Source organism: Ochotona curzoniae, unplaced genomic scaffold (genome assembly GCF_017591425.1).
Source record: "Ochotona curzoniae isolate NIBS_2020 unplaced genomic scaffold, NIBS_Ocur_1.0 contig_2688, whole genome shotgun sequence".
Taxonomy (NCBI): domain Eukaryota; kingdom Metazoa; phylum Chordata; class Mammalia; order Lagomorpha; family Ochotonidae; genus Ochotona; species Ochotona curzoniae.
In genome coordinates, this window is record NW_024465553.1 from 12,758,985 (window position 1) to 12,776,402 (window position 17,418).

Below are 17,418 nucleotides of genomic sequence, written 5' to 3' on the forward strand. Positions count from 1 at the left end.
CCTGTGATTGGGCCTCCTTGCAAAAGGACAACCCTCCCACTCTGTTGCCATAGGACTTCCCCGTGTGACTTGCTTTGGAGCCAGTGAAATGCAGATGGGGAATGAGCCTTCCAGCCTGGATTTCCAGGTGCTTCCTTCACCACTCCTGTATTTCTGTCAAAGCTCTGGATTACTGCCCTGTATGCTGCCCCTCAGACTCTGGCTGGGACTCTGTTCTGTTGTCCCTCTGGCTTCTCGTGCTGCCATGCCCCACCTTCCAGATCATAGTCATGGACCTAGGACTCAAGAATCTTCAGACTGCACAGCCTCGGAGTGACTTCTGGGCCTCTTCCAGAGTCTGTGTGTGTGTGTGTGTGTGTGTGTGTGTGTGTGTGTGTGTGTACCCCCTTAGACTTACAGGAGCTAGAAACAGAGCTTGAGCATGTGGTGGGGAGAGGAGGCACTTTCAAGCACACAGGGCCTTCACCGCGAGGATGGCACCGCATAGGGAGGAGGGTGGCTGCGAACACTCCCTTCCGGTCCAGGGCAGCTCTCACTCTGCCCTGTGCTGTTGTGCCTTAGCCTTCCAGGTTGTAATTATATCTTGGTTGAGAAAGTTAGGGTGTACTTAATCAAAACTTTTGATTAAAAACTTGGCGTGTATTTTTAAATGCTTTCTATGTTCTGTGAACCTGCCTCCGGACTCTTAGCCAGGTCTGTGTGATGTTCTAGAGAGGGGCTGCTCTTGTGAGTCAAGATGTGGAAAACGATCCACTGCAGAGGATTCTTGATGGGTGTCACAAGAGAAATAAACCTTTTCAAGTCACCACGAACCTGTTATTTAGCATATTGGAAAGTGACTGTACAATGAAAATGTACCTTTATTGAAAAGTTTCCGACGTCACCTGCTTTAAGTATGACATTGTCAGAACTTTATTGTCGGCTGCCTGAGGCAGTGTCGAGGAGTCTGGAACAAGCAACAGGAGTTTGTTGGAGTTCTGAGGCTGGGTCTCTATGCCCCAGGTGGGCCCAGTTGATGCTTCTGCATTGATATCCTTCAGAGATACTGGGAGGATCCTCTTCCTGTAGCGCTGCATCAGGTGTCAGAGCATTCTTTGGTCTGGCTTTGCTTCTCTCTGGCCTTCCAGAAATAGGATCGGGACTAGACTTTATGGGACTTATAAAATGAGAAAATATAAATAAACCACGAAGGATAGCTGATGATATTTTTTATTTATAAAAATGTAATCTTGTCTGTGAATTTACAGGGAACATGTGCACCCATTCTTCTCTTTCGTGTCAAAACGAATTTTCCCAGTGAAGAGCCTTTAGGTCATATCAAATAGGAGGTGATTAATAGAACTAAGAGTAGAATCTTTCTGACTTGGGGTTAAATGTTTATTGAATGAAGTCATAGAATGCTTAGCACAGTGCCGGGGAGATGATATATGTATTCCAAACAATTAAATTCTCCTTTCTTTTTACCCTTTCTTGCCTGCTCTGCCTTTCTTGCCTTTACACCTTGGTTTACAGTGTTGTTTTGCCATAGGTCAAATGCCAACCCTTTCACAAAGTAATCCTTGATTCCTTATCATAGTCTTACCCCCTGCCACCCACTATCAAATGTTTTTTTTTAACACTCATTTTCCATACAGAATGCTGCACCTCTAGTCACCAAAATTTGTGAACGTTTTTCTTTAATCAGTAACAACCAGGTCTCCAGTGGATAACTGAGTGTCCTGTAGTTTAACTCAGTTTTGATTTTGTCTCAGCACCACAGTCTGCTCCTCCCTGTTTCAGGTGTCATTTGCAAAGGGTGGACAGTCACATAGACTTCTCTCCTGCTGAGTGTACCTTGAGGATTCCCATGAGCCCTTTCTTTAGTTTGATTAATTTACTCAAGTGGTTTATAGATCTCAAGGAAACACTTAACTCTTAATAGCTTTTTGTTTAAAAAAAAAAGATTTATTTATTTGTTTGAGTTATGGTAAAGAGAGAACGAGAAAGAGAACAAGAAGAACTCTTCCATTTGCTGGTTCATTCCCCACATGGCTGCAGTGGCTGGTTGTGGTCCTGTCCGAAGTCCCTTCTTACAGGTTTGCCACGTGTACCATGTGCCACATGCACATGTACATGTACTGTTTTCCCATTCAGGAAGCTGGATCGAAAGTGGAGCAGCTGGAGCACAACCCAGGACTGATGAAGGTTGCTGGCATTGCCCACTGTGACTGTGGCTTTACCTGCCGTGCCACAACATCGGTCCCAGTTTTTATTTTTTGTTGTTTGATTTGGCTTGTTTGTTTGTTTTTATGACAATAACCAGATGAAAAGATGCATAAAACAAAACATATGGAAAAGGGCACAGAACTTCCATGCCCTCTTTGAGCATACCACCTTCCAGGAAACTCCACAAGTTCAACTGTGCGGAAGCTCACCCAAGCCCTGTTCTGTTGGGTTTTTATGAAGCCTTCATGACACAGGCATGACATCCCAGCCCCACGGTGGGACTGCCTCTCTCAGAGCAGCACTACAGTGTCACTCATTGCTCCCCACACCCTCTTGTCCTTGCTTGCTATGCTTTTGTCTCAGATGTTTTTCCTTGTTCTTTGTTCTCTCTGAAGGGTGCCCCCTGGTTTTCTTCCCTTCTCATCCAGGCTTTCTCAGACCACCCCACCTCAAAGAGGGTGCCCTGTGCCCTATTTACTCTCCATGTCTCTGCCCACTTTGTGCCATTTCACTTAGAGCCATTTGAAAACATGTTTCTGTTGTATTCATATGAACCCATATGCACAGGGTTTTTTATTGTCGCCAGCCTCTTGTTACTGGCTGGTTCAGAGCAGATGCTCAGTAACTATTTGCTGAGAAATGACTATCAGATTACAGTGTAATCTATCTCACATGTATCCAGAGGTAAAACCAATATCCATTTCTGATTCACTGTTAGATCACCTCAAACACATTGCCCGTACAGCATATAGTAAATATTTGACTGAAAGACAAAGGTCGAAGTGAGGAGGAAATTTCTCAGGATTTCTGTGACTCAGCTTTTCAGTTTCAGTCAAAAAGAAATTAAGCACATACTGTTTGGCAGGCACATCATCATATATATATATATATATACATACACACATTACGTCCTCTGAAGCTCACAGGAGTTTTCACATCTCCAAGTTACATTGCAGGTAGGGTGTTGGAACTGGGACTAGGACCTTGGGATGGTTCTGCACCTTCTCCATCAGCTGCCTCTTCCCTAACAGTGGTACCATCTCACCTCTTCTCTACCCCCATTCTTCCTCATCCCTGCTGCTGTTATCATGTATTTGAGATCAAAACCCCTCTGCCCAGATCCTTTGGCATGTTTTTAAATTTTTTAATTTAGTTAATTAGTTTGAGAGACAAATGAACGCCCACAATGGCTGGGCATGTGCTTAGCTGAAGGCAGGGACTGGGGTCTCAAGCTGAAACGCCCACGTGGGTGGCAGAAACTCAAGTGCTTGAGCCATCATCTCTCGCCTAAACATGGAGCTTGAGTTAGAAAATGGAGTCAAGACTTAGATCTTAAGTATTCTGGAATGGGACGCAGGTTTTGAAGTGGAACCTTAACTGATAGGCCACATGCCCATCCCTGCTTTGGCTTTCACTCATCCACTCACTACATCCTGAGCTATCTTACATCTTTCAAACCCTTGTTGACAGTGAAAAACTAATCCTGCATTCCCTACCTATACATCGTAGTTTTTATAATTGCTTGTCTTTCTCCCTGTGGTCCTAGTTTCCTCACCCTTGTCAGGACTGGCATAATCTTCTTTCACCAGTTACTTACATTCCAGTACTGAGAAGTCATCGTTTCTTACTTTTATGTAAACCTTCAGTTTGTCCACTTCTATCATCTTCCACTAAGGTCGTGGGCTTCACATTTCTGCCTCTAGCCTTTGACTTAAATCTTGCCCAAACATATATTCCCCTTAAGGATATTTTTAGTATTCTGGAGTTATAATGGAATGGAATGGATGCTGGGCTAGGAGTAAGAAAAAGGCTTATTTGGAGGCCGCATTCTCCCATTCGGCAGCAAAAGCATGGGCCTTTCAACCTGTCTGAACTGTAGTTTGTTCATTTGGAGGTGGTGATAATGACACCCACCCTGTATAACTGAACTGAAGGACTCATTGAGAACCGAGGTGTGTAACATTAACTTATAAACTGTGATCAGTATGTACGCATCAGGTGTTAATGGATGCTAGCCTGTCAGCTGCTGTACACATTGCCAAACTTTGGATGTCATTTTCACTCAGGATGTTGCTCTTGGTCAGTCTCCTGGCGTCATTAGTCTCATGACTCTGGCTGGAGCCCAAGAGCAGTTTTTGCTTAAACGCCTGCACCAACAGCCTTAGAATTCTGATTTCTTGACCCACTGCCACAATAACCCAGTAGTTATTTCTCAGTCCTATCAGACACTCATCACCTCCATCCCTCTGGGCTCTACTAACCCCCCCTCCCAAACCTAAATTAAAGTTGCCTGTTCGAGAAGCTTGCTCCTAAGGTGACCAGTTGCCCCACAGTTGATTTGCCATGTGGGTTGCCCATATTTCATATCAGGGTTTCTGGCTCAAGTCCCAAGTCCTGCTTTCCCCTGCTGTTGATTCAACTTGCTGCTAATGTAATCCAGAGTACTGGGGTTTCCACCGCCTATCGGAGAGACCGTATGGAGTTCCAAGCTCCCTGATTCAGCGTGGCCCAGCCCTGCTTGCTGCAGATATTTCGGAAATGAACTGACAGACATCAGATCACTCTCCTTTAAATAAAATAATGGAGCAGGCTTTTGCAGCAAGTTAAGTCACTGTATCTCATACTGGGTCCTAGCTGTTCTGCTTCAGATCCAGCTTCCTGCTAATGCGTCTTAGCATTATAATGCTGAAGTGTTTGGGTCTCTGCCTCCTATGTGGGGGACCCAGCTGGAGTTCCTGGCTTCTGGCTACAGCTTGGCCCAGCATTTGCTATTGCAGGCATTTGAAGAGTAAAACAGTGAATGGATGATTTCTCAGTTTTCAAAATAAATAAAAATGAAAAATTTTAGAAAAACAAATTTAGTACAAAAAACTGTATTCCTCCTAACATCTTTCCTTACAAATCATGTTCTATATCTCTCTTCAATTCTTAGATTTCTCTCTTCTCAAAATATGTTATATCAGTTCTTTCTTAGAACAGCTTGTTTGGTATTACTCCTTCTTGGGTTGATATTTTTTAATGACTTTTCCTTAATTAAGTTTCTAGCCATGGTATATGTCTTGCCAGGACTGTCTTCCATCATACATCCAAGAATATTATTTACAAAGCTTTCGGATTTCGCAGCCATGGTCTGAAATCCTGGTCTTTCTGCAGTTTAGATCTCTGTCTCTCCTTTCAGGTGTCTCCTTGTGGCTCCCTAGTCAGTGTAGAGTTTTCCGTGTGGCAGGGTGCCTGACAGAACAAAATAGCTCTGGACAAGTGGAGCAGCTTCCTCCTCCGCTGTGTTTAAAACTCTGCAGGACTTCCCTTGTCTCCAGGCTTGTCTTACTGGAGGGAAGCTAGGGAGAGTGGCTGGGATGGGGAGGTTCATGTGGTCATGAATAAATTTTGTACTGAGATCTCTTCCCCTCTACCTTTTCTTTTAGTTTGTTCTCTTCCTTTTTCTCTTTCTATTGCTATGTAGACTTGGCCCTTGGGGAATGTCTTGATGAATGTCCCTACTCATTCTGTATACAGAGAGGGTATCCTCATTTCTAGTGCCGACTCTCAGATTTAAAATTGGTGGCAGAGAGCTGCCAGCATGTGGTGCAGTGAGTTAAGCCACTGCCCATTGTGCCAACATCCCATGTGAGTACTGGTTCAAGTCCCAGCTATTCCACCTCTGATCCAGCTCCCTGCTAACATGCGTGGGAAAGCAGCTGAAGCTGGCCCAAGTGGAGACTTGGGTGGAACTCCTGTTTCTTGTTTTCAGGCTGACCCAGCTCTGGTTACTGGAACCACTTGGGAAAGTGAACCAGTGAATGGAAGATCTCTCTCTCTCTTTCTTCTGACCCCTCTTGCTCTGTGTGTGTGAGGGGGCGGGGTATGTGTATGTCTCCCTCCCTCTCTGTAACAATTAAAATAAAATTGGAAGCAAGTTTTTGAACTGGTATTTCTTCCCCATCTGTCTTGCCCGTTCCCCTCTTCCTCTGCTCTGTTTTTGCCTTCGATTTACCGGTGGTTTCTTGCTCAGCTTCACGTGTAGAAATAACAGCAGCCAAAGTGCTTCAGCCCCTTCCAAAAGGATAAGCATGTCTTTCCTCCCTGGTACCAGAGCCTTTTGGAAACAGGTGGCTGGGAGGAACTAACTGGAAGAAAGAGAGAGAGGAAGATGGTGGAGTCCTGGAATTCCAGTTATTGGTTTCCAGGGTAATAAATGATGATGCTGTCCTTGTTTAGGCGGTTCCAGGAGCTTGGTCAGGATCCCTGTCTCTTAATGATTCCCAGATTGACAGTGAACTTGGTACCCTATCCACCTCCTGTCTTTTGAAAGCCCTATGGTGTGTGGTGGAAATAAAATCAAATCTGATGTGTGCACCTGTCTTTTATAGATGCTTTTTAGTCCCAGTACTTGCAGCAGAGAGGAAGTGATATTAGGTTTGATCAACTATTAAGGTCCTACCACTGTAATCAAGACCTTGAAAAGGGTTCTTTAATGGAATCTTACCTGGTTGCTTCATGCCCTAATCACTTCTGGCCTTATTTTCCTGGTTTGACCTTTGATGTTCATTCTGATTGGGTTTGTTTCAGGGTAGCATGAACTGTAGATACTGCCCATGGCACCTGCCTCACTTAGGAGCATTTTGGTTTTAGAACAGAAATTTTGGCAAAAACACGTTAACCACCTGCTTCCAAGAAAAAAAAAAAGAAAGAAAAGAAAAAGAAATGGAAGCTGTTTGAGAACAGATGTACATATCTAAATCTTTTCTTTAGAAACTTGAATATTACCTGTGATGACAAAGTAAGCCCTTAGCTTCTTAGCAGTGGGTGCTGCAGCACAGCAAATTTGTTTGGAAACTTCAATTCTGTAACTGCGTGCCTGAGTTCAAGTCCTACTTCCACTTCGAATGCACCTTGTTAATGAACACCCTAGTCAGAGGAGGTGATGGCTCATGTATTTGGGTCCATGATAAGATCCGAGTGGAGTTCAGTCAGGCCCAGCTTTGACTGTTGACTGCATTTGGAAAGTGAGCCAACAGACAAAACATCTCTCTCTGGATGTGTTTCAACTAATAATAATATAGTTTAAAAAAAACTTAAAAAGTATAAATAAAATCTACTAAGAAAATGTTTGGGTTTTTGCTGTATTCAAAGATAGGCCTTGCTTACTTATGAAGTATATAAAGTACTTACAATTTTCAAATGTCATTTATGTGAGAAAATATTGAACATTTCTGAGAGTGCCTGGAACTTTGTGCAAAGCAGGCAGGATAGCCTCAGTTGCTAAGTGGTGGCACTGGGTGCACGTGTGTGTGTGTGTGTGTGTGTGTGACTTGTGTAAACAAGGTGAGCTCTGGGCCTCAGGAATGCGTGTAAGGTCACCCCTCCCCAACACTGGTGCCCCAGAACTGCCCCAGGAGGCAGGGCTTTGTCAGGTCCTGGAGCAGAGGGAAATCCACTTGCCTACTCTGAGGGGGTTATAACCCCATAAATACGTTTCTGTGCCCCATTTTATGGCAGACCTCTGGCATTTAACAGGGAATCTGCTGGTTTGTTTTGAGGATAAACGTCAGTCTCTCTCAGACGGCCTTGGACTTTGTTCCCCGGGAAAGGTGACAGGCCGGGTCTTCATTAAACTACAGGGAAGAGGGGGAGGACGGGGCCTCCCTCTCTCCCTCCTCCCAGCAGCTGGTATTAGCAGCACCGAGGCTAGGGTGGTGGGCCTCCAGTCGTTTTCTATGGTGCTAACCTCAGCAGCCCTGCATGAAGAGGCGGGAGAATAGAGCCTTATTTATTTATTTTTGACATATGGTCATTCTTTTTTTGAGAAGCGAAAAGATTCACAGACAAGCGAACACAGATTCTCGTCTACTAGTCCACTCCTCAGATGCCCGCAACAGTTGGGCTGAAGCCAGGAGCCTGGAACTCATTCAGTGTCTCTCATGGGTGGCAGGGGCCCAGTTACTGCTGCCTCTTGGAGGTCTCCGTCCAAAATTCATTGCTCTTATTGTGGGAAGTGTCCGAGAGTACAGGGAGAAAAAAGTCCAGGGACTAACAAGTTTATTTGATGCTGGCTTTGTGCCTTTCTGCCCTCCATCCCAGTTGTGTTGTGCTAAAGGAAGAAAGCTGTGCTGGAGTTGCCTGTGAGGTCTGGCTCTCTCTTCTCTCTCTAGGAAGTTTCCCACCGCAGGAAACAGGCTTTGTCCTCTCTGGTAGGACCTCTGCGCGAGGTAAATGAAAGAACAAGTGTGAAGAACTCAGTGCAGCATCTGGCATTTTTCCAAGGACATATGGGCTGAATTCAACTAGTTGATTGCAGCAGGTACCCAAAACATCTGTGGCTGTCAGGAAGGAACGTCAATTCTGCACATCATTGAGAAAGGCTGGTTTTCTTTAAAAACCTCATCCTAAGAAAGACTTTCTGTCCTGTAGCCTTGAGATAATACACACGTCAGTGCCTGTGCACAGTATAAGCAGGCAAGCACACACTGTTGTTTTGGTCATAGCTGGATGGTGGTCCCACCAGCGTTTCAGGGTGGACCAATAGGAAATGACTAAGCAGACCCCAGAAGTGAGCAGACCTCTTAGTCATAGCCTCTCCTGTTTTCCTGCTTGCCTTAACATAATCTCCAGGAGCTTGTTGTGGCTCATTGCCCAGAAAGATGGAGAAGAGCTTATTGCCCTGTCCTGTTTGTAAAGCCAACGCATCCTGGGGCATGGTGGGCTTCTGAGTAGGTGATAACAGACAATGTGAAAGTAGGTAATTACTGCTCCTCAGGCAGCTGGACTGGGAAAAATAAAACCAGCACACCTGAACTATTTAGTCATCTATTAAATGCTAGATGCTGTGCTGCTGACCCTGTGTTGGAGTTCATTGTGGGTGAGGATGAAGTGGAGGGGGAGCACTGTTCCCCCGTTCTGTGCTTAGTGTTTTGCTGTGCTGTGCAGTTGAGCAGTGTTATAGAAAAAAGAAAAGTGTTTTTTAAACAATGTATGTGGCAGCTTTCCCATTACTTTTTAAAATATGCTTATTTATTATTTATTTGAAAGTCAGAATTAGAGCCAGAGGGAGAAATATTAGGAAAAGCAGGAGAGAGATATATCTTCCATTTGCTGGTTCAGTCCCAACAGCTGGGGCTGTCCAAAGTCAGTGGCCATTTCCATGTCTCCCACCTGAGTGCAGGGCTGCAAGGACTTGGGCCACCAAATGGGAGGCTGGCACTGTAGGTGGTGGCTTTACCTGCTACACCATAGCACTGGTCCCTTATATTGCTTTCCTAAAAATTAGAGTTTTTAATTGTAAGCTAATTTATTATTGAACATTATAACATTTAAAGAATAATGTAAGAGACAGCACACTATCTCTGTTCTGTGGCCCTCCCTAACACAGTTCATTTATCAAGGATTCCTGAGGTTTCCTTGTGTCCTGCCTAGTGGCCAGCATTTACTGAGGGGCTGATGAATGTCAGTGGCCACCACCAGTCTTATCATTGCAGTGGCTTTGTAAAGGGCGCCCAATCTGCACCTCTGTCGTGCCAGGTCTCTGCTGCATTTTGTGCTGGGTTCTCATCATGGTGCTGGGGACGAGGTATGTGGAGGCCTGGCTTGGCCAGCTAAGTAAGGCTGTGCTTGTTCCGCAGTGTGTGGACGTTCTGTTCCATTAGCCCACAGAGCTCTCCTGAGATGCAGTGAGGAATGACTGCTGGACGCCCAGCTTAGAATGCCCCTGGCACCATCCCCAGGCTGCACGAATAGTCCCCCTTCCCCACCTGTAGGAGCTGCAAGGAGCATTCCCATGGTCAGGCTATCAGGGGGACAGGTTCTGCGACTTCTGCCCACCGGTCTTTCAGGTAAAGCAGGCTTGCCTTGTTAATACTTGGGCCGCTTTGAAGAGTCAGCCATTGGATGTAAGACAAAGGAAAGCTGATTCTGTTTCTCTTGTCTAGAATTTCCCCACCCCCTCCCTCTCTCTTCCCCACTAAACAGTTTAAGCCACAGGTAGATGCAGAGATCCATACTTCTGGTCTGAGTTCTCTGGATGCTTTTAATTTTCCAGGGCTACTGTCAACAAATCGCCACAAACCAAGTGACTTTAGACAATAGAAATGTATTCCTTCATAACCCTGAGGCTAGAAATTCACTATCAGTGTGTCCCTAGGGCTGGTGGTTGTGGTTATCCTTAGCATCTCTTGATACAGAGCAGCACAACTCTGACCTCTACCACCACCTTCCTTATGTCATCAGGACTCCTCTCCAAGCCGGTAAGACCTTATCTTAGCAGTACATCTGGAAAGACGCTTATTGCAAATAAGGTCACATTTTCAGGTTCCAGAGGAGTACACAGTTCAGTCCACTGCCTTGGGTGAGTCGTCGGTGAACCTCAGGTCAAGTCAGAGGTCCTGACAGCTTTGGAGGAAGTTGATGTCTTCTCACATCCTCCGTGGCAGTTGGATTGATCTTGCTCTTCTCTCAGTCCCGATCTGTGGGGTACCAACAGTAGCTGCTTCCCAGTCAGCTGGGATCATTGAATTTGGGAGGACACTGTGCTCTTTTCTATTTCTTCATCCAACTGCATGCAAATTCATAAGCTGAGACTTTGTTTTCCTCACTTCTGTGTGCTAACCACCATCAACTTGGGACAGAGTCAGCCAGTCATCCCTTTATTTACGAACCCAGCATTTACTGAAGAATCACTGCTTTCTAGGCACTGTGTTAGGCATAAGGAAAGTATAGTGAGATGTGTAGTAACTACAGTTTGTGGAACATCTACTAATTGTCCATCACTGAAGCATGCTCTTGACATAGGTCTAACCATGAATTGGCAAGAAATACAGGGGTAGAGGAACATGTTAAATCATACCCTCATTAGGATGGTCATCTGGAACACCCGCATCCCATATCAGGTTACCTCGTTCAAGCTCTGGAGGCCCTTCTAGTTCCAGATTCCTGCTAAGCCAGATGGTGGAGGCAGCAGCTGGTGACTCAAGAACTTGTGTTCTTGCCACCTGTGGCTGAAATCTGGATGGATTTCCAGGCTCCTGTTTTCTTCCTGGCCTAGCCAGCTGTTGTGGGCATTTGGGGAGTGAGCCAGCAGATGGGGGATCCCTTTCTCTCTCTCTCTCTCTCTCTCTCTCTCTCTCTCTCTCTCTCGTGCTCTTCTTGTCATTGTTTTTTTTTTTTTTAAAGATTTATTTTTTATTATTTTTTCATTGGAAAGGCGGATATACAGAGAGGAGAGACAGAGTGGAAGATCTTCCGTCCGATGATTCACTCCCCAAGTGAGCGCAACGGCCGATACTATGCCGATCCGAAGCCAGGAGCCTCTTCCGGGTCTCCCACGCGGGTGCAGGGTCCCAAAGATTTGGGCTGTCCTCTGCTGCTTTCCCGGGCCACAGGCAGGGAGCTGGAAGGGAGACGGGGTTGCCGGGATTAGAACCGGCGCCCATATGGGATCCCGGGCATGCAAGGCGAGGACCTTTAACCACTTGCGCCACCGCGCCGGGCCCCATTGTCTTTTAAATAAAATGAAAACAAGCAAAGAAAAATCAAGACCATCCTATCATAACGTAGCTCTGGGACAAACTACATGACAAAAACCAGGTTCTTCTACAAATAAGTTGCAAGGAAGAAAAAAGGGATGGAAGAACATTTAGATTACAATATACAATTACTGTCAGACAATTACTGTCAGCCAATTGTAAGGCAAAAAGAAGAGTAATCTTTGAGACACTGGTAGGAATTTAATACTTTTTGGGTATTAGAGAATGTTAAGTAAATATGATTCATTTTTATATGTAATGTTTTGTGCTTTGAAATAAAATCCTTATATTTTGGAGATATATGCAGAGACATTTCTAAAGGTAGAAGGCTTAATACTGGAAATTCAAAATAATCCAGAGTGATAGGGCTATAGGGGAAACAGGATTTAAAAGAATTGATTATAGATAAAGTTGATGTTAGTGGAGTTCACTTACCTTTCTATGTATTTTGTATATATTTGAAACTTTCCATAACAAAGACTGAAAAAATAGCTTTGTAAGTATTCTAAAAGGAAGCCATTCAGAAGGTCTGATGACGTAGCAGGAATGAAGGAAAAGGTGTGTCCATATGCAAACAATAAGCAGGTCCCATTTTCCAACTGACCTGAGCTCACCTGCTGGTTGATGTTCAGCGGGACCTCTTCTGGGAACAGCAGCTGAGTAGGCCCTGTGCTGGGCAGGGGTCAAAGGCAACAACTTGGTTTATCTTTTACAGCAAGTATCAAGCTTCACTGCTGCCACATTCAGAGAGCCAGAGTGAGTAACGGTCATGACCTGACATTTATACAGAGATCCGCAGCATACAAGGTGTTTTACAAACTTCTTCTCATTAATCCACAATCACAGCCTTGGGAGGTGGAAAGGCAGCACTACTTGGGTTCAGACCCTTCCTTCAAGGTCATTGTGTACTTGATGTTTCTGTCATACTGTATTTGCTAGAACTACCAAGAAAAACTTTTATATCTATCTTTAAAATATATGTGCATTTCAAAGCAAGAATGCTCTACCTAATCTCCCCCTATAGATGTCTTTCTGGGTGGACAGTCAATGTTGGGTATGATGAATAAGAGGGCCACATTGTACTATCCTGTTTACTGTGTTAATGCCACAACATTCAGTGCCTGGCATGGAAGACGTGCTGTGTCAGTTTTGGCCAAGATTGGCCGTGCTTCTCTCCGGGGGTATTGCCTTCATTGTCACTGATCCTTACAGCACGACCTGTGACGTCATGGCTGGACTCTTCCTCATGTTGTACATGAGTGTTAAGTATGTTTGGTTACACAGCTAAAACTGGAATGGGAAGCCAGACTTTCTGATATCAAGTCATAAAGTATTCTGTGATCCACACCAGGGGAGGGGGGCTCTTTATAAAGTGGTAGTGTAGTATCTTAGACCACGTTCTACTTTTCTTGAGTCTGACTTGCTCTGGCAGGTCTGCATGCGGATATTGAAAATCTCAAACATATCATTAGGTGAAGAATAATGCTGAGTAGCACATCCTTGGGTATACTTAAATTCCAGTAGTGTTTTTTAGAGAGTATTCCCAGATGCTTTATTTACTTAAAAATTCCTGAACCCGATACCCAAGAAGTTGCTCAACAGTGCTTATCTCTGGGGAATCGGACTGATTATTAGGGATAGTAGAGAGATTTTTTACTTTTTATTTTATGCCTTCCTATATTGCTTATAATTTTTTTTTGTAAATACAAGAGAAAGAAAACTAAAGTATCCCATCTCTGTAGCTATGCTTTCCATACTTGATAAGATCCTCACCCTTCCAAGGGCGGCACATCTTTGGCCAAGGAAACGTGACCCTCCAAGCTTGGAAAGCCATGGTAGATATTAGCACTTTGAAGTCTGGGAAAAGCTTCAGTAACCAATACAGTATATGGGTTCCTCTCCCCAGCCTTTATTATGCTTGTTAACATCCTACAGCATGTTATTAAAACTATGGCATATCAATTTTTGAGAAGCCATCAAAATTAAGGTGACTTGGCCTAAGGTTCATGCAAGTGGAAGAAAGGTGAGCGTGTAGTAAGGCGGAGTAGGAGATGTTCCTGGCTGCCGTGGAGCAGTACACGGGCTTGCATTCAGGCACATTTGGGTCTCCATCCTGGGTCTTCTGTCCCAGAGGTGGCCGGGAGCCAGGTTATCCAGCCTGAGTCCATGTATGCTCACATGTGAAAGAGGTAACAATACCTTCCCTACCCAGGCATTTTCAGTGCACAGTGAATTAAGGGCCTCATCTTTGTTCCTATGATGGTTGGCCTCTCCTCACCTTGGTTTTATCTCCTGCGTTTTGTAGGTCACTTGCTTATGAACACCCACATGCACCCAAACAAATTCCTCAAGGACCCCTCCATTTATGAGGTGACTTGTTTTCAGGAGTAATCAGAGGCCAGGCTATCAGGTAACAAGTTCTTGCCTTGACAATGACTCCATTTCTGATACCTTGCTTTTACAGGTCCTTATTCGAAGAATGTGCCTCTTGTACAAGGCAAAGGTCATAGACCCTGGGAGACTGTTGAGAATCTTGGCTTTTCTGAAATTGAGTCTGAACGTTGGCCCCTGGAAATTCACTGTTTAAACCACATCCAGATTTGTTCCCTGCTGGCGGGCTCTTGCAGGCCCTTGGCCCGGAGTAACCTTTCACTCTCCTTTCCTTTGCCAATGTGAATGCTCTCACGGCAGCAACACATCTCAGGGCTGAATTTAAAGGGATGTGAGCTGAAGCATTGCCTTGTAAGTAACCTTTGCTGGGCGCTCTTGGAATCCAGGTACCCACGTGTTATTTGCCTCCCTTAAGTGCCCATGCAGACTGAGCTGAAAGTCCAGGAAGTAATAACAAAAGGAATCAGAAGCATGATCTTGGGCCCCGCCTAGAAGAATCTCTCTGTCTGCGCCTTGCCTCTCCCTCCTCCTGGGTGTGTCCTCCCAGGAAGGCCAGTGAGTAACCTGCGCTTTTTTTTTTTTTCACGTCTTGGCCCTTCCCACCCAGACGAGAGGCCCGAGTGGCAGACAGGCAGTCAGACGGTGGAGAGTCTTGTTGAAGCACGCAGGGAGCACACATCCACCCGCACACACAGCCTGGACCTCTTGCCTCCCCACCTCAGGAGGAGCCAGAGCCCTGATGAGAATCCGAATGGTAAGGGCTGCGAGGAGCAGGACCGATTCATCACCTGTATTTGCTTCAGTGTCAGCTTTGCCTCTCGATGGTGTTACAATGGGCAGAGTTTCACAGAGAATGGAAGGTGTTTTGTTGGGTTGGGTTGGTTGTTTAGTTTTTGAGGGTCGTAAAACAAAGAAACTTCGTTGCCTCACAGGGGTTATTAGAACTTGTAACCTGATCGCATTGCCTTGGAACAGAGCTTAACACACTGATTAGCGCTGGTTAGTACTGCTAGCCCTTTTGGCCTTGTACAGGAAAAAAAAATCTCATAGCTTTCGGAATAGATTTTTAGGGAAGAAAAAGTACTGAGAGTTGTGGGTGCTTTAATACTCAGGCACCACTGGCTAATTGTAGTGCAGTCCAATTGTGACCACAGTTTTAAAATAGACCAAGATGACATTTCACCACTGTTAGAAAACAAGCCACAGAAAACCTTATTAAAAGATTTCTGTGTTGGATGTTAAAGTGCCAGAAGTGAGGTGTGAGGAAAGCCTTCAAGAGATAAGTTGATCTAGTGCAAATATGTATGAGTGTGAAAGTGTTGGATTAAATCTGTGTTGTTCTGGGAAGGAGAAAAAAAAATTCTTATGTTCAGTGTGGGATTGGTGTGGTATGTAGAGAGAAAAAGAGAGATCTTTGTAGAGGGTTGAGAACTTCGTGAGGGGAGGGTCGGAAGGCAATGGGAGGCGGCTGGGGAGCAGGTTTTTTTGCTTGGGGCTGATGCCAAGGATTCCGTCCCGGATTGCTGTGCCTGGGAGAAGTCATTCAGGGCAATCAAGCGCTGCATTGTTAACTGGCCTCTGTGCTTCAAATATTTATTCTGAACACCAGCTTTTGGTTGCAACTGGCATGTGAAGGAATAAAACTGCTGCCTCTGGTTCCTGGTCTAGCCGAGACTGTTGGAGGGATTTCAAGGGAAACGTCGTAGGGAAGATAAGGCTGCGCTGCGTGTAAAGTGTAAAGTTAATTTGATACTATGCTGCCATCATGCAGTGTGCAAATCAGCCCCATTCTTTTGACAGCAGTGAGGAATTACAGCGTGATCACATTCGTGTTAAGAAGCTGAATTTAAGGCTTTAATTTTTAAAATTGTATTTGTAAGGCAGAGAGATATCTCTCATCTGCCAGTTTATTCTTGAAATGCCACCTGCAGCAGCACTGGCTGTGTCAGGGTGAAGCAGAAAGCCAGAAACGAAATCCAGGTCTGCCATCTGGGGCTGCAGGGACCCAAGTACTTGAACTATCATCAACTGCCAACCAATTGGGTGCATTAGTAGTAAGCTGGAATTGGTAGCTGAGCTGGGATTCGAACCCAGGAGCTGCAATAAGGAATGTGTGTGTCCCAAGTGGTGGCTTAAGTGGTGCACCAAACACTCTTTTATAACTGTGGCGCAGGAAACTGGGATAGTAGCGTTCCTGTCACAGAAGGGTTCCCGTGACACTTGGCAGAGTTGGACCCCAACCCCAGGTGTTTCTACAAATGCAACTCGGGTTCATTCTGGCTTCTCTATGCAGCCAACTTAATGATTCTCTTTAGGAGCATCCTGTGTTTAACATAGCTAGGTATTAAAACTGTGGTGAACAACAGTTCTAAAAACATGGTTTGAGAATGGCATGCTTAAGCTTTCTGGTGCAAAAAAAAAAAGGACATGAAATGTGTTATGTCTAAGTATGTCTGGCGGGGGCACAGGCATGAGAATCCCTTTTCCTTAGAGTGCACACCCCCCTCCACCGCTGTGCTACAGCCTTTCAGGAAAGCAGGGAGTATTCTCTGCTGAGGAGAACTCTGGAATTCTCCCACATTGTGGTTCTCAGTGCTCTTGTGCTGATGAGGCCAGTCGTTTGCCTTTCCAACAGCTTTGGCTTCTCCTTCCCTAAGTAATCAGAAGTGAAGAATGACTTCAGCCCAACCAGCCAATTTCTTTCTTCTTTTTTTTTTTTAAGATTTATTTATTTTTATTGGAAAGATGGATATACTGAGAGGAGGAGAGACAGAGAAGATCTTCAGTCCGATGGTTCACTCCCCAAGCAGCCGCAATGGCTAGAGCTGAGTCAATCTGAAGCCAGGAGCCAGGAGCTCTTCTGGGTCTCCCACGTGGGTGCAGGGTCCCAAGGCTTTGGGCCGTTCTCCACTGTTTTCCCTGGCCACAAGCAGGGAGCTGGATGGGAAGTGGGGCCGCTAGGATTAGTACCAGCACCCATATGGGATCCCGGCACGTGCAAGGCAAGGATTTAAACCACTACACTATCACACCGGGCCCAGCTAGTTTCTTAAATGATCCAAAATTGCAAGGTATTTTAAGGCAGAGTGAGCAAGAAGTCAAGGTGGGGACCATTATAATGACTTCATCTGGAGATTACAAATGTATATTTATGAATTTTTAGTTATTACCAAAAAACAAGTAACTGTCACTCGAAGTCACCTGTGGAGTAACTGATAGCCTTTTTTTTTTTAAAAAATTTATTGATTGATCTATTATTTATTTAAGAGGCAAACAGAATGGCTGGCATAGTGGAATATCAGGC

At 45.0% G+C, this 17,418-nt stretch overlaps 1 protein-coding gene across 3 annotated transcripts in view; it reads left to right on the forward strand.

Moving 5' to 3' along the window:
• The window catches only part of STON2 (stonin 2), an 87,335-nt gene that overhangs the window by 33,298 nt on the left and 36,619 nt on the right, over positions 1-17,418 (forward strand). Inside the window, exon 5 of one of the 3 annotated variants that reach the window (XM_040975210.1) lies at positions 14,722-14,868. The exons of the other annotated variants lie outside the window; for them this stretch is intronic. Within the exon in view, the coding sequence (XP_040831144.1) occupies positions 14,722-14,868 (147 nt within the window). The remainder of the gene's footprint in view (positions 1-14,721; positions 14,869-17,418) is intronic. 3 annotated transcript variants of the gene reach the window in all.